This window comes from Jaculus jaculus, chromosome 3, assembly GCF_020740685.1.
Source record: "Jaculus jaculus isolate mJacJac1 chromosome 3, mJacJac1.mat.Y.cur, whole genome shotgun sequence".
Lineage (NCBI taxonomy): Eukaryota > Metazoa > Chordata > Mammalia > Rodentia > Dipodidae > Jaculus > Jaculus jaculus.
The window spans coordinates 170,199,784-170,222,431 of record NC_059104.1 but is presented as its reverse complement, the minus strand read 5'-3'; the positions used below and the strand labels follow the sequence as shown (position 1 = coordinate 170,222,431).

General features: G+C 54.5%; 1 protein-coding gene and 1 pseudogene across 3 annotated transcripts in view; both read right to left on the bottom strand.

The window, feature by feature from the left end:
• Pde2a (phosphodiesterase 2A) overlaps positions 1-22,648 on the bottom strand; it is a 104,069-nt gene that overhangs the window by 12,658 nt on the left and 68,763 nt on the right. For all 3 annotated transcript variants that reach the window (XM_045145480.1, XM_045145482.1, XM_045145481.1), the window contains 5 exons: positions 21,874-21,963; positions 18,465-18,553; positions 6,619-6,728; positions 5,737-5,792; positions 621-680 (listed from right to left, as the gene is read on the bottom strand). In XM_045145480.1, coding sequence (XP_045001415.1) covers positions 621-680; positions 5,737-5,792; positions 6,619-6,728; positions 18,465-18,553; positions 21,874-21,963 — 405 coding nt within the window. The remainder of the gene's footprint in view (positions 1-620; positions 681-5,736; positions 5,793-6,618; positions 6,729-18,464; positions 18,554-21,873; positions 21,964-22,648) is intronic.
• LOC123459751 lies at positions 21,614-21,712 on the bottom strand (annotated as a pseudogene).

Below are 22,648 nucleotides of genomic sequence, written 5' to 3'. Positions count from 1 at the left end.
GAGGTCATCTGCGCCCCAGCCAGCAGCAAGGGTCTAGACGCTCCATCAGCCCCAGTGGCGCTCACCACAGCGGGCCTGGACTTCCGCGCTTGCTCTAGCCTGTCCCTCTGCCCAGAGCCCACTGCCTGTCCCGGACCCTCTTCCTCGCCAGTCCTCATCCCTGTCCCTGACGACTGGGCCCTTGGCACTCCACTGTCCTGAGAGTTCCCACTGCCCCTGGAACATCTCTCTCCACCTCTTGCTCCCAGATTCTTCCAAGGCAGGACACAGCCGGACGTTTCTGTCTCTTAACGCCAAACGGGGTGTCCTTGGTCCTGATTCAAATCACAAATTCCCAAGATCTCAGGCGGAAAAGAGCCTCAGTTATGCACAAGGCACCTACCTGACTCACCTTATCTCACCTCTAAGCTAGGTGGGTCAGTGCTCCCATTAGCCCCATTCTCAGCTGTGAGACTGAGGCTCAGAGAGGTCAAGTAACTTGCTCAATGTCCCACAGCTCCACAGCGATGGGCTGGAGCTGGAACCTGAGTCTGTCCAGCTCCCTGGCCAGGCCATCATCCCATCAGCGACAACAGGGGTCTTTAGCAGCCCGCATGCTTCCGTGGTCCTACCCCACTCACATGTCTCTCCACTGCCTGCAGGTTCCACTCTTGACTGTCGCTCAGCTGTCCACAGTGCACCTGGAGGGAAGGAGGACAGGACCAGCTGTGACCTCTCCCAGGCTGTCTGATGGCGTGCCCTCCTCCATGTCCAGCCACCAACGCATACACAGCTCCAGTCTGCGGCCTCCACGTGAGGCCATCCTTCCGTCCCTACAGCTAGCTCCTTCCTCGGGGAGCCTTCCAGGGACAATGCAGACAGTGAACTTTTCTCTCTGTCCCTTCACTTTCCATCAGCGCTGTCCCAATCCTGGGGACAGTCACTGCCATATGACAACACAGTTCAGGTGTCTGGCGTCAAGAAGAGGGCCTCTGGACCCCTCGCCATCTCCTACCTGTGGGGCTCTGCAGGCCCTAGTTACTGAATTAATGGAATTGACTTCAGTCCCCCAACTCCACCCCAGAGCCAGAAAGCTGGAGAGATTTGCCCAAGGTCAGAGGCACAAGACGGCAGGGTTCAAACAGCTCTGCCCCCCTCCCCATTCCTTCTACATTTTCCCTCCCCAGATGTATCCTCACCACCCCCACCATCCTGCCCCCCACCCGGGCCCCCTTTGCTAGTCACCGTGGCTCTCTTTGGTTCATCTTTCATGTTCTGGAACTCTCTCCCTCCACCCTGCTTTGTTGTTTCAGAAGTAAAGTCGGGGAGGAGAGGAGAGAATGGTCGCCTGGAGGCTCACTGCGGGCTTGCCAGCCTGCCTCCCCAGATTCCTTGGCCTCCTCAGAGCTGCTCCCCACCTGCACTGGGAGGCCCTTCCTTCCCCACCACCCCCTGTTCTCAGGTCTCAGCAGCCCCCGCCTGGCCTCTGCTGGGTCACCTGCCAAGAACAGATGGGGAGGAGGAGACCAGCAGGTTCTCAGAAAGCGCTAGGTCTGGCTGGGGCAGGATGGGGGGGGGGGCAGTGCCTGGAGGGAGGTGTCCAACCTCATATCTGAGGGAGAAAGAAAGGGCAGACAGCCTGGGCTGAGAAGCCCAGAGGGCATCGTGGCATCTGGAAGGCTTCCTGCCCGGGCTCTGGGGAGGGGAGCTGCGGGCGGAAGCATGCCCTGGCAGCGCTGAGGAGGAGGTGTGCTGTGACAGGAGGGCCTGGGCATGAGAAGGAGCCACGGTGCCACAGCAGAAAAGGCCTTCGAGTTCCAGCGCAACAACTTGCAGGCTAGAGAGGCGCCTTGGCCGCTAAGGCATTTGCCGGCAAAGCCCAGGGACCCAGGTTCGATTCCTCGGCACCATATAAAGTCAGATGCACAAGAAGGTACATGCATCTGGTTCGTATGCAGTGGCTGGAGACCCTGGTATACCATTCTCTCTCTCTCTCCCCGTCTCTCAAATAAATAAGATACTAAATTTAAAAGCTCCATTTATTTAAAAAAAAGAACTTGGGCACTATGACAAACTTTAGGGTCATGAGTCAGGGGTGAGGTGGAGGAGGGAAGAATGACAAGGGGTCAAACAGGAGGCAGGAAGACCTGGGAGAGACCTGAGTAGCCTAGGTCAATGCTAAAGCTAAGATGTGGATGAGGTGCCCTCTGACACATCCGCAGGACAGGGGCTTGAAGGCAGCCAACGCCATGGTTTACATGAGTCTGTTGGCATTTAACAGTAGTAGGTGGAGGAAGACATCCTTCTTGTTCCTTCCAGCTAGACTCATCCGGCAGGAAAAGAGAAGGTGGGGAGCCCTCTAGAGCCTCGAGGCAACCGGTTCCAGGACTTCCCAAAGGCCTGGTCTCAGGTGCAGAGCTCGGAGATTGAAAATGCTTAGGGAAAGGGAGGGACTGTGGAGTCCCCTCATCCCAGCATGCACTGCTGGGCGCCCAGCACAGGCTCAAATAGACACAGGTACGCTCCAGAAGACCCCTGCCTCCCCCCACGCTTAGGCTTGCCCCACCATGGAAGCCTCACACACACAGACCATGCACACGCCCACACCTCCGGCGTCTGTAGTGCAAGAGCGCACGTACGTCTGTTCTGCGTGACGTTGCCACACGCTGTTGGCATTTCCCCGGCTCATGTGCAGCAACCTCACAACTCCAGGTTTTCTACCGGGCTGCCTATGGCCCGCGGGCTGCAGGCTGGATAGCATTGATCCACGTCGCCCACGTGCGCGTGTTCACAGCACACGCAAGAAGTGAGTACAAACACCCATGAATACCCATGCCTCTGACCACTCCCAACACAAAACCACAGCCAAACCCCTTGGTCATTAACGGTGGTGGGTTTCTGGGGCTCAGTGGTAACCCGGAGCAATGGATACTGGGGCTCAAAGGACGCTGAAGCTTGGCCCAGCCGTTGGGGCCCACCCTCAGCAAGTTCGACGTGACTAATGGCGTGTGAACACCCCATCTCCACGCAAGGATCTCACAGACACAGCTGGGGCGGCGAGCAAGCACAAATCACGCGTCAAGTGCCAGAGACCGAGAGCCGCCCACTCCTCAAAGGGACTTGTTATCCCAGAACCGAAGAACAGAGCCACAGACTTGCCACAGAAACAATCTGCAATCAAGGCGCCTTGAGAGGAGCCGCCAAAGCCCCGCACCTGGGCGGCACAGTCCTAGACGAGCCCTCCACCGACTTCAGCGGCTCCATCGGGCCCCCAGTATTCCTTGCATGATCCCTTGTTCTTGTTAGCCCTCGCCTGGGTTGGCAGCTCTCTCGTTTGGTTCCCTTGTTTCACGCTCTCAGGCTGTATGGTCTGAAAGCAGGATTTTGTTGATCTGTCTCCATCATTTCTGTGGTCCCCAAACATATCACACAGTGCTTGGCACCTGGCTGAAAGGGAGCCTGGATGGATGGATGGATGGATGGATGGATGGATGGATGGAGCTACTGAGGAAGGAGCTGGTGACTAGGCCCTCTCAAGAGGTCTCCTTCCAGCCTCCCTTTGCCCTCTGCCCTCAGGACCGGGTGGCAGCTGGGGTCTCTGGGGCTACTCGGGGAAGATGAGAGATCCTACGGCCCACAAAGCGGCTGTCAGGTTTTGAGCTCTGGGAAGAGAGGAATCCTGGGAAGTGCATTTCTACCTGATGTGGCAGGTGCTGACCTATAGAAAAGGTGAACAGTGAATTACCCAAACTCTCTTTAGGAGCTCTCCAGTGACCAGGGTATTCGAGGAGATGAGGAGATGGCTGTCCAGAACTTCGGGTGGTCAAAACCCGTGGCAGCATCTTCCTTGATGGGGTATACCCCATACTTGCACCCTCCACACTCCTCCCCCAATCCATCACCTCCTCTCCCCCAGCCTTTCTTCATACTGTTCTCTTTGCTTGAACCACCCCCACCCCCGCAGGAATGGCAGTGCACACCTTTAATCCCAGCACTCTGGAGGCAGAGGTAGGAGGATCACCATGGGTTCGAGTGCGTTCTGAGACTACACAGTGGATTACAGGTCAGCTGGGCTAGAGCGAGACCCTACCTTGAAAAAAAGAAAAGAAAAATACCCTTTCCCTTCTCTGCCTGACACCCTCCTGCCTATGCCCCAAAGCCTCACTTAAATGTTTGCACAGCTGTGGAGCATCTCATCCGACCACTCACTGCCCTGATTCATTTCATTTGGCCAGTGGTGGCCTGAGTATCCCTGACTGTCCCTAAACTAAAAGCTCCTAGAAGGCAGCAAAGTTTTGTCTCAGAAGCCCGCCTGGGGGTGTGCGGGCAGGGGCTGGGTAAATTAAAATAATACTGCCCTTTCCTCCTGCCAGATCCCTGGCTTCACACTAGCCAAGGTGGATAGAACCATAGCAACCACCCTTCTGTCTCTAAGACGAACCATCTTCCAAATGTCTTCCTTTTGCAAGACCTGTCTCCCTTCCCACCCAGTCCTCATGGCCTCAACATGAGGACAAGCTTCTCCCAGAGCCTGGCGCCTCCAAAGCCAGCTCCATCTATAGAGAAGGTGGGCAGGGCCATTGGCTCCCCACTCCCACCTCTGCCCCTGGTCCTGGTCCTGTCCTTAGCTCAGTCTGGGACTGACCGCCCCCAGGGAGGAGGGGAGATTGTTCTGAGAACTCTGCCAACAGCAGGTCTGCTCCCCGCAGGAGCAGAAGCCAGGACCTGGGAGCAGCGAGGAGGGGCTGGGCTCCCTCCAGCAGGCAGATGGGGTGCAGCGTCAGGGAGTCGAGCCCCGCACCCCCACCTCCCGCCTTCCCCCCCTCCCGCCTCCCCTCCAAGCCAACAGCTCTGGAAAGGTCAGGCTCCTGGGAAACCTTTAATTCCCTTTTAATGAGCTCTGAGGAGTCCCTTGACACATGGCAGACCAACTGATTTACTTGTCCAGGGTGGCACTGCCTTGGGGGAGGAACAGACCTCCCAAAGTGGTGATTTGGGGTGCGAGCCTTTTCCTGAGAGAAGGATTTTGAGCCCTACTTCCACACTGGAGAAGTGCCTGGAAGAGACACCCCAACTCTGTACAGAAACCTGGGGTACTCCAAGACGCACAGTGGAGTCCAGTGCCAGCTCCACCCAGAAATGCACCCCAGCTTCCCACAGAAGCCCCCTAGTCCTTCCTGGGGGTCACTGCTCCAGGAGGCCCACCTCAGTGGAGGTTGGACAGTGGCCTATGCCTTCCCACGCAGCCTTCTCCTCGGAGGCCCTAGCTCACGCGGTCCTGACCCCCGACTGTCTCTCCCAGCGTCTCTGACGGTATCAGTAAGCCTCAAGTGCCCAGGGGTCCTTTGTGACTCTCAGTCCCTTTCACCTCACTGTGCTCACACAGTCTTGGACACTACATCCAATCCATACAGTGGGTCCCAAAGAGGAAACTACAGCCAGTCTATGCAGAGGACTGCACTTCGTGGCTCACAGTTGAGTCTAGAGAAGGCTTGGGGTGCTGAGGGGTCCAGTAGCTTCTCCCTGACCACTTAGGGTGAGACCCAGCACTGGGCAATGGGATATGCCGCAGGCTCTTCTAGCAGACCCCCAACTTGCTCCCCCTGTGCTGCAATTTGATCTCTCTCTCTCTCTCTCTCTCTCTCTCTCACACACACACACACACACACACACACACACACACACACACACACACACAGAGCTCCCCCTGGGTCCCCTCATCCAACCAGCAACCCAGACACCTGGGCACGCTCTTACCAAGAGGACGGCTGCTACAGCTCCAGCCTCCTTGTCCACCAGTGGAATGACCAGCACTAAGAAGGAGAAGGCAATGAGGTGGTCCTGCAGGCCAAGTGAGGCTCAGAGAGACTGAGCAGGGACCCAGGGAGGGAGACACAGACATGGGCAGGGAGGCTGAGACAGACACAGAAAGACCCAGAGGCCCAGTGACACAGAGACGGGCCCTGAGCCAGTGACAAAAAAACAAACAAAACACAGCAAGGAGCCCTGAAGAGGAGACCCCCTCACTGGACAACTTTCTTGTGATCATGCCAGCAACCCTGGGAGGGAGGGAGGCAGGCAAGGCTGAGCACCCCTATGCTACAGGTGGGGAAACTGAGGTCCAGAAAGAGGAAGTGACTTGCCCAAGATCACTCAGCAAGTCAGGTCTCCTGACTCCCAGCCTTGCGCACTTTCCACATCGAGACAGAGGACAGAGACCTAGAGAGACTGAGACACGAGGCAGAGAGAGACGTGGTGGACGGGGCGGGGGGGGGCACGTGGAGGACAAGAAAGAGAAACAGAGGGCATGACAGCAACTATAGCCTATCTGGCAAGAGGCACAAGCACATGGTGCCCACAGGCATCAGCCATCGAGACCTAGTAGGTGCCAGGCCCTTAAACACACACCATCTCACTTGTGCCTCACAATGCCCCCTTGAGGCAGGTACTGCTGTCCCCATTTGACAGTCAGGAAACTAAGGCTCAGGGAGATTAGCAGCATGCTAGAGGAAGAATGAGATGGAGGGACTGCTGGAGACACAGAGCAGGAGAAGGGAGACGGCGAGGATGGGCACAAGGCAGACATGATCTGGGAGCAGAACCACACCCTGCCCACCCCCGTCCCGCTCCCGGCCTTACCCTGAGTGTCAGCAGCCAGCGGAGCCACCAGCTTGGCCAAAAACTTTCCTGGTAGATCTGAGGGACACAGCCCATTGCAGCTCAGTCGCTTCCGGGAGACGACAGCCTCTCTGAAAGGAGGACATGATCCCACCTCTTAGCCCTGGGGTCAGAGGAGCGAGGCCCGTCCCCTGGCTGGGACACACACACACATGGCAGGCTGGGCATATTTGAGGATTAGTGGACATGAGGAAGGTCAAAGTGAAGGTCAGACCCTGTCCACCCTCACCACTAATGTGGAAGGACAGGCAGCCACCGTCCGGCCTCTGGTGCCTCTTGCTGGTAGATCTGGGAAAGGCACGTGTGGCGGGTGCAGCTCCTCAGGCAACAGTGAGAACAGAGAAGGTGACATCAGGACTCTCAGCTAGGCTACTGGGTCACACCCTGTCCTTACTGCTGCCGGTAGGCAGGCCAGTGACTTAACCTCCCTGAGCGTCCCAACAGGAAGTTGGTTTGGGAGAGAATATAGCTTCCCTGCCACCATCTACATAGAAAGTTGTTTGTTTGGTTTTTCTGTTTACTTTTATTTATTTATTTGAGAGCAACAGACAGAGAGAGAAAGAGGCAAAGAGAGAGAGAGAGAGAGAAAATGGGCATGCCAGGGCCTCCAACCACTGCAAATGAACTCCAGACATGTCGCCCCCTTGTGCATCTGGTTAATGTGGTCCTGGGGAATCGAGCCTCGAACCATGGCTTCACAGGCAAGTGCTTACCGCTAAGCCATCTCTCTAGCCCTGTTTGTTTGTTTGTTTGTTTGTTTATAAATATGTTCATTAGGGTTGGGGAATTGTAAGCACAAAGCCCTGTGTTTGGTCCTCAGCACAGGGGGGGGGGGAGTTTTATTTATTTATTTGCAAGGAGAGGGAGGGGGAATGGGCACTCCAAGGCTTCTTGCCTCGACAAGCAAACTCCTTTTGTGTATCTGGCTTATATGGTTACTAGGGAATCAAGCTTGGCCTGTCTGGCTTTGCAAGCAAGTGCCTCTAACTGCTGAGCTCTCTCTCCAGCCAAACACAGGGAGTTTTGGCACTATACGCAGACCCTACCGATAACCACCCAAGCTACAGTTTATTGGGCATTTTCCCATGTGCTCTGTTCAGCCATAGATTGTGCCACGAAACTTACATCAATTCTGCATCAGTTGATTTTCTCATTGCTGTGACAAAACACCTGACAAAAGCGACTTAAGAACGGAAGGGCTTGTTCTGGCTCACCGTTTGAGGGTACAGTCTATCTTGGGGGGTCAGAGGGAGCATGGAGGGAAAGGAGCTCTAGCTTTGATGGGCAGAGAGGGTGAGGCAGCTGGACACATTGCTTCCACAGTCAGGAAGCAGAGACAAATGAATGCTGGTGTTCGGCTCACTTTCTCCTTTCTCCTTTCTCCTCTTTTTTTTTTTTCCTAGGTAGGGTCTCATTCTAGCCCAGGCTGACCTGGAATTCACTATGGAGTCTCAGGGTGGCCTCAAACTCACGTCAATCCTCCTACCTCTGCCTCCCGAGTGCTGGGATTAAAGGCATGCACCACCACACCCGGCCCCAAAATCTTAATAGTTCTAACATTAGTCAAACGTATAAAGTTTCTTCTGAAACCCTAAGCAATCTTTTAACTGTGAGCTACTGTAAAATAGAAAGAAAATGTTATAAACATCCAATATATAATGGCACAGAATAAATGTTGCCATTCCAAAGACGAGTGAGAACACAGTAAAGAAAGATCAGGCCAAAGCAAGACTGAACCTCAGCAGAGCAAACACCAAATTCTGTGGCTCCCTAACTGGTACTTGGAGTGATCTGGGCACCAACAGCCTTGAGTCCGCTGTCCCTCAAGATTTGCTGCCTGAAGCACACAGAGCCTCTCTCTTAGGCTGTCTCCACTCCGGATCTGCATGCAGCTTCCTGTGGCAGGTATCACATGGTCTTGTCATCCCCAATATCCTGGGACCCCTACTGCCACTCAGGTATCACTGTCATAGCTTCATGAAGTGGTCTCTCGGGGACCCTTTGCAGAGAATCTGACCCTGATTCATACTGCTTGACCTCAGTGGCTTTCTGGAACCTTGATGCAAGCCCCTAAAGGCCCTGGGGCCCCAGCACCCTTGCATTTTACATGCCTGAAAAACCAGCACCATGCAGATGATACTATTGAGTTCTGTTGCTAACTCCCTTCTATGACAGCTGCCCCTGTGCACCTTGATTGTGGAACTTGGAACCAGGCAACTGGGAATCCTACAGCGTCATTTTCAGTTCAACCTCTCTATTTTCAAATGACTTTTCATTTTTACAAACCTGAGCTTTGGGTGCACGTTGTTTTGCTGTCAAAGCATCTTATTGTCCTAGTGCAGAGTGCAGGGTTTCTCCTCAATGGTGTCAATCTCTTTAAGATTATCAGACACCTTGTCAGTACCCACTATGTCCATAACTTTTCCTATGTCCATATTCCTTTCCTTGCCAAACCACACATTTTTATATCTTCCTGCTCTGAATTCTCATTGTAAATGTCAATAAATGCAGTGAGAAATAACCATTCCACTGCTTGAATGTTGCCAGAATATAGCCGGAACATTACTACCTTCTAATCCAATTCCCAAGAGAGTCCTCTTTCCCATCTGAAACCCTGTGAGCCAGGATTTTACTGTCTGCATTTCTATCAGCATTCTGGTCTTCCCCATTCAGTCCACGACAGCCTGTTAAGCTCTGCTTACAACATTGTAGGACTTCTCCAGTTCAAAGCTTCAAATTATTACATGGTATTCCCACAAACTAGTTCAGAAGGCCTACAAACCACATAGGTTTATCATAGCGACAACCCCACTCCTGGTGCAAATTCATTGTTATCATTTACTTTCCCACTGCTGTTACAAAACAGCAGATGAGAGCAACCCAAGGAAGGAAAGGTTACATTTTGTCTCTTAGTTCAAGGGCGTGGCTCATCGTGAAGAGGAAGGAGTGACAGTTCAGCAGCTATGGCAGCAGGAGTGTGAGGTGGCTGGTCAAACCATGAGGAAGCAGACGGAGGTGGATGACTGAGCTTGCTTTCTCTTCCCCCCACCCTTTTTCATTCAGTCTGGGATTCCACTCATGAGATGTCTCACCCATATTCAGGGTGGGTCTTCAATCCTCAATTGACTCTCTGTAAATGCCCTTATAGACACAACAGTGCTGTATCTCCCGGGTGATTGCAAATCTAATCGAGTTGACAGTGAAGATGAGAAACAGCAGTTTAAAAGAGTTCTCACCAACTCCATGGGCTAGAAATTATCGTCACCTCCATTTTCAGGTGGAGAATCTAAAGCCCAGAGAAGTAACCTTTCCAAGGTTACGTGGTTAATAAGCGGTAGAACCAGCCTTTGACCCAGGAAGTTAGCACCAGAGCAAGGCTTCACCACTATGCTTGGAGTATCCCAAAGACCTGTGGGGCGTGAGCCTTAACCAGGGGACTGGCATACAGTGGGTAGGGGGATTGTGGTGGGAACTGAGGCAAAGGAAATTGCTTGTGGGAAGAATGGGTCTTCCTCCATCCCTCTACACAGAGTACTTTCCCCCATGCTCCTGGTTCTTCCTACTTACACACCTGATTTTTTTTTTTTTTGACCTAATTTCATCCCTTGGTGATTGGTTGTTCTAGGTTCTTCATCTCTCATGTTTCTTCCTCTTAACTGTGATTTTATGAAGTGCCTGGCCTGGACAGAAGGCTTGGACTCTAGTGCATGCATCTGAAGTCACTAGGGGTACACAGTGCAGATCAGATGAGGTCAGGAAAACAAAGCTGCTAGAGAAAGTGTGGACCAAAGGGGTCGATCATCCTCTTGAAGGTCTAGAAGTCCAATGCGCTATCCATTGCACCACCGAGCCAGGTGCGCACAGCATTCTGAATCAGACTCATTCTCTCTTGGTCCCTGTGGTCAGTTCAGAATCTACGAGAACCAGTGGTATCTCCCACGTGCGAACCATCACATCTAACACCTTTGAGGTTCCAGAGTGATAGAGTTCAGTTCTGGGCTGTTCCAACTGCTTGAAACCACCCCAGGAAGAAACAGGGATCAGAATGGCAAAACAGCAATTGGGAGTCACCTTTCCCCAACCCCACCCAGCTAGTTGGTCTCAGACCCACTGGTGATCGGGAAGCCACTAGGAGGAGCTATTCCCTGTGCTGTTGGTCAATAAACCACAGTCCAAAACCGCTCCCAGACTATCCTTCTCCCCACTATTGGACCCTGGCTGCCTTGGCCTGGTTCCCTGGGACCTGACAAAGGCAAGTGTCCCGGGTCTGTCTTCTCTTGTGCACAAAACTCCCTCCTCTGTGTGTGTGGCTTCGGGACTTTCTGGCCTTGGCTCATGAGCTCCAGACCCCCAAGACACCCAAAGGTCACTTGGAGACACCAGAGACACCCTGATTGTCCTTGAGATGCTGTAAAGGTATCCCGGTTGAACCCCCTCCCCTTGCCAAAGCAGGATAACTCCACTGGGCCTCCTGAAGCTTGTTGCAAAATTGTCTTAGTTGCCTCTTCCTCACCTCCTCTCAGCCACTGGTGAGTCATTCCCCCTGGGGTCACTCACAACTGTCCCTTGCTCTTTAGTCCCAAGCCACTGACCAGCCTGCATGGAGACACCTCTCCCTCATCCTCCAGCCTTCTGTCTGGGTCTCTGAACACATTCATAGACAGAGGCCCCACGGCAGCATTTTTTGGTTTCATCCCACTGGGCACTTCCAGGTGAGCTTCAGAACTGACAGCTGCCATGAGGGGTGGACTCCATGCCTAACTCAAGGACCCCAGCATCATGAATACCGACCTACAGACCCACACTGGAGCCAGGAGCCAGGACTCTAACCGAGAAAGGAAGAGCAGGCCTAACCTACCCCAGTGTGGACAGGAGTGGGTGGGGTCAAAGAAGGCTTCCAGAAGGACACACAAAAGTCACCCACACATTCTGGTGTGGTGGTACTCGCCTTTAGTCCCAGCACTCTGGGGAGGCTGAGGAAGGAGGATCACTGTGAGTGCAAGCCCAGCCTGACACACGTAGCGAATTCCAGGTCATCCTGGGCTAGAGCGAGACCCTACCTTGAAAAAATAAAAAGTCACCTGGACAGACAGACAAGGATGAACAGGCAGAGGGAACTAACTGCATGTTGCCCAGGCTCAGAAGAGAGGGGAGGGTTAGTCGACAGGCAGGTCCAAGCACAAAGGAGGTGGTATGGCTGGACAGGGCCCTGAGGAGCTGGACTTGACCCCAAGGGTGAGTGGAAGTCCAGGCTGTCTGGGTAAAGCTCTCAGTTTAGAGGGGAAACTTGACCTGATGCTGCCAATCTAGTCTCTGTGGCCCCGGACCACAGAGCAGGGGCTGGGCTGGGGCATACCCCCTACCAATCCCTGAGACCTCCAAAATATCCCCAAATTTCCCAAGGCTTTGGGACCTCACTCTGCAGCCTGCCTTCCTCAGCCCTATCACAACCCACAGGCCCAGCCTCAGGTAGGAACACGCCAGGTCGTCCCACTCACCACGGGAGCTCATTTGCTTGGCCACACCTTTATTACAACAGCTCCACAGATGCCCACAAACTTCAAGTAGAAGTGCTGAATGGGAGGGGGCCTCCCTGCCAGCTGGGAGGGGGCTTGCCTGCTGCTAGAGTCCAGAGCTCTTCCCTTTGAACAGTGCTCCCCCCTTCTCCTCCCAGTCCTCCCACCACCTTCCAGGCTGATGCTGAGGATGGGCAGCGGGGTTGGGGGGGGGGGGGCTTCACTTCTCCCAGGACCAGCTGCCCAGGCTAGAGGCTAATGACTAAGTCCTGGTACCAGGGTGGTCATGCTCTGCCCCAACAAAGAGACAGACAGATGGGCATGGAGTGCAGAGAGGAACAGGCGTGGACTTTATGACAGTTCCGCTCCTTTAACAACTATTTGTTTAATGGAGAAAGAGTAGAGGGAAAAGCTCTGTGTTGGTAAGGTCAACAGCCTGGCAAGGCCACGTGTCCAGCCCCCGCTCTGCTTCCTTGAGCCCGTATACCATACATCCTCCTCGGGGGGACCCTTCTCTTCTACTGAGACTGGCATTGCCTGCCCCTCAGTGATACCCATCCCTCACCAAGCCCAATGACCCTCAGTCCAAACTGAGTACCCAAGCCCCTTACTGAGTCCAACTTCTCAGTGAGCCCACTTTCCCAATGAACCCCAACTTCTCACTGACCCCCCTCTTGGGTTCTCCTCCATGTCCCCGCTGAGTCTCCCTTTACTATTTCTCTGCCTCCCACCGAGTCTTATCCTTCCCCAGAGCCTCATCCCTCACCGAATCTTTTTGTTGTTGTTGTTTATTTGTTTTTATTTACTCATTTGATAGCAACAGACAGAGAAAGAGGCAGAGAGAGAGAGAGAAGGAATGGGCACACCAGGGCTTCCAGCCACTGCAAACAAACTCCAGACGCGTGCGCCCCCTCAAGCATCTGGCAAACGTGGGTCCCGGGGAATCAAGCCTCGAACCGAGGTCCTTAGGTTTCACAGGGAAGCGCTTAACCGCTAAGCCATCTCTCCAGCCCCCTCACCGAATCTTCATCATGTTACCGGTCCTCGGCCTCCGGCTGGATCGCATCCTCTCACTGAGCCCCATACCTCAGTGATCTTTCATCCTCCAGCGTCTCGTTCCCTCACCGACGGAGTCTCCATCCTTCATGGAGTCTCCAGCCCCTCACTGAGTGAGCACCAACCTCTCTCTGGCCTTCTCGTCTCCATCAGAAGACAAATTTCAATCCAGGTCAGGGCTGGATCCCCTCATGCCCCGGACAGTGAGACTCCAAAGATGGAAACAGACACGTCCTTGTGTCCTCCAGGACAAGCCAGAACGACAGATAGAGTCCGGCAGGAAGGGCCAGGACTCTTCTCAGGAAGCGACCTGCAAAATGTTAGCAGAGGACGCAGCCAGCCAGCCTGGGCTGCTGTGGCCGCACCCCAGCTCTAGCTGGAGGCCCGATATTCCTGTGCTGGGCATTGGGGGTTCAGCGGCTTTGGGAAGACAAGAGGTTTAGTAGGAGGAAGGTTTCTGGTTGGGGACTGGAAAACCAGGGTAGGGTGCCAACAAAAGAGAGGAAAGGGGCTGGAGAGATGGCTTAGCGGTTAAGGCACTTGCCTGCAAAGCCCAAGAACTCATGTTTGAACCCCCAGGTCCCACATAAGCCAGATGCACAGTGACGCAAGCACACAACGTCACACATGCGCTCAAGGGAATGCATGCATCTGGAGTCCGTTTGCAATGGCTAAAGGTCTTAGCATGCCCATTCTCTCCCTCCCTCTCTCTCTCTCTCTCTCTCTCTCTCTCTCTCTCAAATAAAAAGAAAAAGAGAGAGAGGAAAAGCCTCATTGAATTCTCTCCTCTCCGGTCCCCAGGCTCCCTTGCAGCCCATCATGCTAGACCAGCACAGTGGACAGGACTCCAGAACGTCCAACCTTGTCCCAGCACAGAGGAGCATGGGGAGGCCCCGGGAGATGGCCTGGGGTTGTGAACACAGCCATGTTGTCCTGGGGTCCCAACTCCCAGCCCTGGGTTCTTCTGCAGACAGACCCTCCCTGGGGAGCCCCCCCTTCTCTGGTCCTCAGAGGCAGTGAAACGGTGCAGGCTTCTGGAAGGGGGGCTCTAGGGGCATCACTGAAGATGGGCAGGGAAGGATTTTGCAGGGGAACAGACGGCAGGGGAGCGAGGACGGGCACTAGCTACGCGTGGGCACGCGTCTGCAGAGCGGGAGGAGCAGGCCTGGAAGGGAGGTGGGTGTTCCGCCCTGTCTCTCCCTCCCATACGCTTAGCTCAATGTCTGCCCTTCCCATCAGGCCTTATCTGCCTTTATGAGTCAGTTTCCAAGTCACACCTGCTGCTGTTTGCCAGTCAGTAGCCCCCAGCAACAGTGTTTCCTGGAGGAGCTCCTCTCTTCCTCCTCCTCCTCCTCCTCTGCCCACACTGCTGCCTGCAGACAGGCACCTCCTCCACCTCATGATGAGGCCAAAACCAAAGGCTCCTGCTCACATGACTTTCTATGCAATCCCACACATTTCACAGAAAGAGAGACTGAGGCCAGAAGGAAACTCGTTTTCTCAAGGTCAAAGTTGGTCACCAGCTGGACTTGGAAGTGAAGGGCAGCTAGTGATTACGAAGCATCCATTATCTCACAGGTATCATTAACTTAATAGAGAGACAGGGATGGGGCTGGGCTATGTGACTCTCAGGCCCTCTTTGACATACCTGGGTTCTCAAGCCCTATCCCACTGGGAGTGCCTAAGGGCAGGACCCAGGCTGCCCTGGAGCCTCTTAGCTCTAATAATGGACACAAGCCCCCCCACCAGGCCCCAGAGCAGATTCCAGAAGAGGGAACACTGGACCTGACTTTAGCTCCTACTCCTTGCCAGCCTGAGCTTTCAGTCCCTGGAACATCACTCCCTCACCCCCCCACCCCCTCCACCTCTCTCCAGGAACCCCTGACTCCTGTCTCCCAGCAGTTCTCGCCTTCCCATCTCCACGGAGCTCTGAGCTAATTGCATTTGAACATTCACTTCTAATTGTCTTTAAAAAAAAAAGATGAAATAAAACCTTTTCGAAAGGCCTCATTGGGTGTGCAGTGGTTGTGAGGAGGTTACTGAATGGCCACCCACTGATGCGGAAGATGAGAGCCCCTCCAGGCCGCCTGCATGGCAGGTACCACCCTCTCCCCAGCGGCAGACAGCTAGAGGGAGTCTGGCATGAAGGGCCAAGAGGGATGCAAGCCAAGTGCTACAGGGGGGGGCTCCCTCCTGCCCCCCGAGCATGCCATCCTGCAACCCCGCCCCACCCCCATGTCCCTCTGCCTCGGAAAGGCCTTCCCAGGATGCCTGGGGACTTCCTGGAGGAGGTGAGCGCAGATGACTCCAAGTTCTTTAGAACTAACAGAAAAGGGGACATTGCAGCATTTTTTCCCCCTTGGGATTCTAAGACTCAGCCAGACCTACTCGGGAGGCCGAGACACTGGGATCTTAAAGTTCAGGGCCAGCCTGGGCTACAAAGTAGATTCCAGGCCAGCCTGGACAACCTAGTGAGATCCTGTTGCAAAATAAAAAGTTGGGGGAAAAAAGTGGGTTATGGGTATAGCTCAGTGGTAGAGTGCTTGCCTAGCATGTGCCAGCTCCAGACTAAATTCTCAGCAGTGCCAAAAGGAAAAGTAAAAAGGGCTTGACGCGTTTACTCTTCCCAGAAACCCTATAAACACTACCATTATCACCATGCCACACAGAAAAACTCTTCTCATGGGACACAGAGGCCGGAGGGATAGCTTTGCTTACATACTCCTTGGTGGGAGATTGCCAGGAGAAGCTAAAGCAGGGAGTGTCAAGCCCACATACCACCTAGGGGTCTTTTGTCAGGACAAGAGATGGAAGAGCTTTGGGATATAGGAGAGAAACCCTCCCTCTCTCTCTCTCTCTCTCTCTCTCTCTGTTTTTTGGGTTTTTTTGTTTTGTTTTGGTTTTTGGTTTTTTTGAGGTAGGGTCTCACTCTAGCCCAGGCTGACCTGGAAGTCACTATGGAGTCTCAGGATGGCCTCGAACTCAAAGCAATCCTCCTACCTCTGCCTCCCCAGTGCTGGGATTAAAGGCGTGTGCCACCATGCCCAGCAAAGCCATCTCTTTTTACCTGGAGGACCAAGGAAGCCACCACCCTAGCACCCAAAGTGCCAGTAGCCAGCGGGGGTCCTAGGACCATGAGCATCCTAAGATAGCATTCTCCCAGGGCCTCTGTAACCGGCAGAGGCATATCTGCCTAGGTACAATTTTTTTTTTTTAATTTATTTATTTGAGAGCGACAGACACAGAGAGAAAGACAGATAGAGGGAGAGAGAGAGAATGGGCGCGCCAGGGCTTCCAGCCTCTGCAAACGAACTCCAGACGCATGCGCCCCCTTGTGCATCTGGCTAACGTGGGACCTGGGGAACCGAGCCTCGAACCGGGGTCCTTAGGCTTCACAGGCAAGCGCTTAACCGCTAAGCCATCTCTCCAGCCCCCTAGGTACAATTTAACAGCAATATCCCTAGACCAGTTGCAGCCTCAACTGTACTGTGCCCACTCTGCCCTTGACCCTTGACCCAGCATTCTTTGGGCCCTTTGTTGGGCCCTTGAATAACAAGGAAGGGCCCTCCAGAGCCTGTCTCCTCAACCCTGGCCCACAGCAGACCCATATCCCAGGCTTAGCTCTGCCTCCGTCCTGTGTCTTGAACACGTGTCACAATGTCTACCCATCTGAAAAACGAGGCAGCTGAGCTCAGTGGGCTCAGAAAGATCTGGAAGCTCCTGACCCTAAGTCCCTGGTTGTGGGTCAGGCTGCTTCATTTTTTTTTTTTTTTTTTTGCATGTGTTTGAAGTACTTGACCCTCCCAATAACTCTGTGAGTGCTCCCATTATCATGTTAATCACACACACACACACACACACACACACGGCATACCAGCCAGGGCACAGAGAAGGGTGTATGATTTGCCCAATGTTACACAGTAAGTAACCAGGCAGCTGGGATTTGACCCCTGGCTCTGGGGCTCCAGAAACTTCAGCAGGATGCTGCCTCTGAGCTCGCCGTTTTCAAATGATGCCATGTGTTCTCATGCTCACCCCCCCCCCCCTGCATGCTAAGCTTCCCAAGCCCAGCTCGTGTAGTGTTCATGGCATGGTGGGAATGGAACTGAGAGACTTTGGCTGTCCCCTCCCCCCACCCGGCCTTCTGAGACCGCACTAAGTAGTGGTGGCAATCTAAAAGAACTCTGGGAACTGGACATGGTGGCTCCCTTCTGGAATTCCAGGCTGAGGCAAGAGTGTCACTACAAGTTCAAGGCTAGCCTTGGGCCATAGTGTGAGACCCTGTCTCAAACAAGAAAGAAAGAAAGAAAGAAAGAGAGAGAGAGAGAGAGAGGGAGGGAGGGAGGGAGGGAGGGAGGGAGGGAGGGAGGGAGGGAGGAAGGAAGGAAGGAAGGAAGGAAGGAAGGAAGGAAGGAAGGAAGGAAGGAAGGAAGGAAGGAGAGAAAGGAAAGAAAGAAAGAGGGAGGAAGGAAGAGAAAAGAAAGAAAGGAAGGAAGGAAGAGAGAAGAAAGGAGGGAAGGAAGGGGGCTGGAGGAATGGCTTAGCAGTTAAGGTGCTTGCCTAAAAACCTAGGTTCTATTTCCCAGTACCCATGTAAAGCCAGATGTACAAAGTCGTACATGCATCTGGAGTTTGTTTGCAGCAGCAAAAGGTCCTGGCATGCCCATTTTCTCTTTCTCTCCCTCTCTCCCTCCCTCCATCCCCCCCTCTCCTGTCTCTCTCTCTCTCCAAATAAATAAAATATTAAAAAAAGAAAGACGGTAGGGAGGGAGAGGGGAAGGAAGGAAGAAAGGAAGGGAAAGGAGAAGGAAAGAAGGGAGGGAGGGAGAGAGAAAGGAAGGAAGGAAGGGAGGGAGGGAGGAAAGAAGGGAAGAAGGAAGGAAGGAAGGAAGGGAGGGAGGGAGGGAGGGAGGGAAGGAGGGAGGGAGGGAGGGAGGGAGGGAGGGAGGGAAGGAGGGAGGGAGGGAGGGAGGGAGGGAGGGAGGGAGGGAGGAAGGGAGGGAGGGAGGGAGGGAGGAACTGATGAGGAGAACCTAACCAGGTAGCAGTTTCCCTGTCCCTTCTGCTCCGTCAGCACAAGAGGAAACTCTGCTTCTCCCTCTGCACTGGGGACCAGCCCTGGCAGGGAAGCTGAGGTCAAGAAGAGGAGGGTCAGGCCAGATGACCTTGGAAGGAACCTCAACCCTCGGTCCCTTGGCTGTTCCAGAGGGCAGAGGGCAGGTGGGAACGGCTTACCGGACTTTCCCCTCCTGCGGCAGCTCATGCGGGGGGTCCTCACACACCAGCCGGGACTCCCCATCCAGCAGGTAGGTGTAGACAGTCTCCTAGGACCAAAAGCGCTCGTGAGACCCTGACCCCGGATGTGCACTGCGCACGGTAAGAGCACGGGACCCTGGGAACAGAGCTGGGTGGCTTTGAGCGTGGGAGGCAGGCAGTGACCCACGAATCTGCCCACTTTCCTTAAGGATCAGCCGACATCCAGCGGGCCCACCACTCACCCCCAGGCTGGGGTGATTCATTCTTAGACCCCAGCCTCAGGCACTTGGGCCAACTATACCTGCAATGGCGCACTGGCCACATGGGTTTGGGGAGTGGGATGTTCTGAGAAGTTTCCCTCCCACCAGCACCACCTCACAACCTGAACCAAGACAGAAACACAGCCAGGATACCCTGGAGGACTTCCTGGAGGAAACAGCCTTTGAGTTGTAACATTTGGGGTCCAGAATAGATGTATGAAGGTAGATCCAAGTGGAATAATGAGCAAGGAACGTTTCAGAACTGACACCAGGGTGAAAGGTTACCAGGGTGACTTGGCAGGGCATGAACATACTCCAGATGCATGTACAACTTTGTACATCTGGCTTTACATGGGTACTGGGGAATGGAACCCAGGATTTTGTCTATGGGACCTAAGGAACAGAGCTGAGCAGAGAGGTAGGGCAGGCTGGCACTTTGGAAGGAGCCTTCCCCAGCATGAGAAAGGAGCCCTGGCAGGAGCTGGTTAGGTCACTATGTGCATCTCCTCCCTCCCCCAGGGCAGGAGGGACTCTGCCCCAGCTGTAGGCTGTGCCTTGGTAGAAGCTATTGGCCCCAGTATTTGACAGGCAAAGATCTGCTTCCCCGCAGAGACCCTTATAGGTACCTAGGTCAACCCAGTTCTACACCACTGACCTGGCTGGGTGACCTCTGCACGCTCTCTCTGGGGGCAGCTGGAGGGGAGTCCTCTTTGCTGAGGCTTTGGGAGGAGGTGACAAGGCGCAGACTGTTGAAGACCACCCTTGATGACTGTGGAGTCCTTCTCAGCTGACTGCTCAAGGCCAACCCCGCCAGCCACTACTGTAACCCTTGGCTGTCTCCCTCCAGGGACACTGAGCTAGGTTTAATGCTGGCATGGGTGAGGGAATGACAGGACCCAGGAGATGGGCAGACAGAGGCAGACCTTAGCAAGGTCTAGCATCCTTTGGTCCCTGGAATGAGGGTCAAGGCTGGGATTGGACATTTTTTGTTTGTTTGGGGAGGGGTTGTTTGTTTGTTGTGTTAGGGTCCTACTCTAGGCCAGTGTGACTTGGAGCTCACTACAAGTCCCAAGCTGGCCTCTCGAATTCACAGAGATCCTCCTACCTCTGTCTCCTGAGTGCTGGGATTAAAGGCGTGCACCTCTCCACCTGGTTAGGCTTTTCTCTGGTTTGGGTTTTGAGACTAGGTCTGTCTTTGGGTAGCCCAGGCTGGCCTCAGGCTCACTACGACGATGCCCTGGCTGGCCTCAGGCTTGTAGCAATCCTGCCTTGGCCTTCCGGAGCACAGGGATTACGAGGGTGAGCCCCCACGCCAGGCGTCTGGGCTAGAATCCAGGGAATTCACAGGGAGAGACCCACTACACTCCGCTAAATCCAGCCGCCTCCTTGTCCTTGGCTCAGCAGCTCCAGAGGTGTTATTTGACCCAACCAGATTCATGGCCCTGCAGGGGACGTGAAGTGTCCCGGACAACCCATCCTTCCTCAGAGACAAGTGGGTGGCCTCGGGTTGGTGGGGGGAGGAGGATGGAGCCTCACTTCACTTCCGGATGTCCATGCCTCCCCCCACCCTGCTCACTCTCAGCCCTCTGGGTTAAATTTAGCTATTTACTGGGGAAGGACGGACGTGTGGCACATGCATCAACACCATCTGCACTGGGGCTGTCTGCCACAATGGGCGCTGATGAGGAAGCCAGGTGCCACAGTTCTGCTCGTGGGGTGGAGGGAGGGAAGCCCTCCTCCCCCAACTCACAGGCCCCAGCCCCTCCATGTTGCCAAGCCGGGACTCCCCCTCTTCCTCCCCCCCATCACAGCCTCCTGGGTAACATCCCACGGTCTCCTGAATCACAGCCGTCATCGTCATCGAGGTCCCAGCTTCAGAGCGCGGTTAGCAGGGCACCACGCCAGGCCCCGCCCCCTCCCGGCTCCCGGGGCAGGCCTGCGTCTGTATATTTGCCAGTGTCCCCCACCCTTGTCTTCCAGATGTGCCTCCACCCCAGGGCAGACGTTGCCTCAGTCACAACCCTCTCCCGGAGGATTTATTTTTGGGCGCCAACACACCACCCACTTCCTACCAATTTCATGCTCAATAAAGCTCAGTCATTAGCCCTCCTCCTGGGCACTGAACTTCTAGGAGGCTTGGGGAAGACAGAGCTAAGGACAGGGGATTGGTGTGTGTGTGTGGGGGGGGGTGTTGCTCAGGTGCCAAGTCCCATTCATCCCTGTCATGTTGCGTGACCTTGGGGAGGTGCCCTTCCTCTCTGGGCCCCGAGGTTCATCCATCACCCTGACCCAGGGACAATGGGCTGTGGTGGGGCGGGAGAACGGCATCCTGAGTTGGCCGTGTTTCCTGAAGCCAAGGCTGTCTTGGCTGGCTGATGAGAAGAAGAAGAGGACAATCAAGGCCATCAGGACTCAGTGTGGGCATCTCTAATGCCACTTACGCTGGGTTACACCCTATCCACCAGGCTCCAAGGTGCCCTGTGTCCCTCCACCTGGTCCAACGGAGACCCTGTTGCGTTGGGCCTCGGGAGCTGGGTCAGTTGTCTACCTGCCTAAAGGATGAGCAGCAGCCATTGAAGGCAGATCGGGAGTGGCCCTTGAGCAAATGGAGAAGGACATGATCCCTCCAATTCGGGTGACCGGTTCGGTGCCCAGCTAATGGCACACCAATGCTAGGCCCTGAATGATATCATCCTTGCCCTGCCCGTTCATGGCACCGAGACGGGATAGAAAAGCTTCTAGCCTCTTGCAGGATAGGGGAACCCATTAGGTGATAACAAGATCGAGCCAGCCTCCAGCACCTCCAAGACCTGACACCCAGGAAATTCCTCTTCGTGTCTTCCTTCAACCTATCACACGTGTTCTCTAACCCACCAGTTCTTTCTTTTGTCTTTGTATTTCTTTAGGGGCCATGCTAATCTTCTCTGTATCGTCCCAATTTTAGTTATATGTGCTGCCGGAGCAAACAGCAGCTCTTTCTTCCGTACGCGGCCGCAGCCTTGCTCCTCCAGCACGCTCTCTAAGAGCACACTCAGACCCTCCATTTGCCCACAGGAGTCGGGCCAGGGTGGGGCACAGTGAAGAGCCGGACAAGGCAGGGTGAACGGGGGCACAGGGCAGTCACATACCACTCCAGGGAGCACAGCCGAGAGGGCATCCGTGGCAGCCTGTCGCAGGCCTGCAATGTCGATGACAGCGCCCAGGCTTAGCAAAGCATCCTGGAAGAGAGAAAAGGGCATGAGGGGCTATGCCAGCCCACCAGGGTGGTCTCCGGGCCCAGAGTCTATGAGCACAAAGCCCTATAGCTAAGGCTGAGCCTGAGGCTCAGTTAAACCCTTGGATCTTAGAGTCCCAGACTCTACCATGTTAAGGCCATAGAACATCCAAGTCTCCTCACCTTGCAAATGGAGAAACTGCAGCTTGGAGAAGAGCTAGAGACTTAGCCAAGGCTTCACAATAAGCTAAGAGGTCAAGCCTGAGGTAGACCTAGGTCCCCTGTTCTTTCAGGAAGGACAGCTCTGCTATCTATCTATATGTTGGAGGTTAAGTGTGACTACCACAGGGAGCTATGGCTGGGCTGGGGGGCAGCAAGAATCGGGGGTGCCTAAGCCTGGAAGGTGGAAGCAGCAGGACACGTAGGAGGGGAAGGAGAACGTAGCCTTGACTGCCTCGGAGCCTTCCCATCCCAGGAACAGCCCTTGTCCTTGGAGGGCCGGCATGGAGACGGCAAAGGTCTCTGCTTCTCGCTCTGTTAACTTGGCCAGAGCCATGGGGATCAAAGGGAAGGGTAACGGAACAGGGGAGCCAGGGCCAAGGCAGAATCATGACTCACGCTGCTCACTCAGCCATGCCCTCTCCCCAGCCCTTGGAAGTCCTTTTTGTTATCTTCCCCGTGGCTCTGTG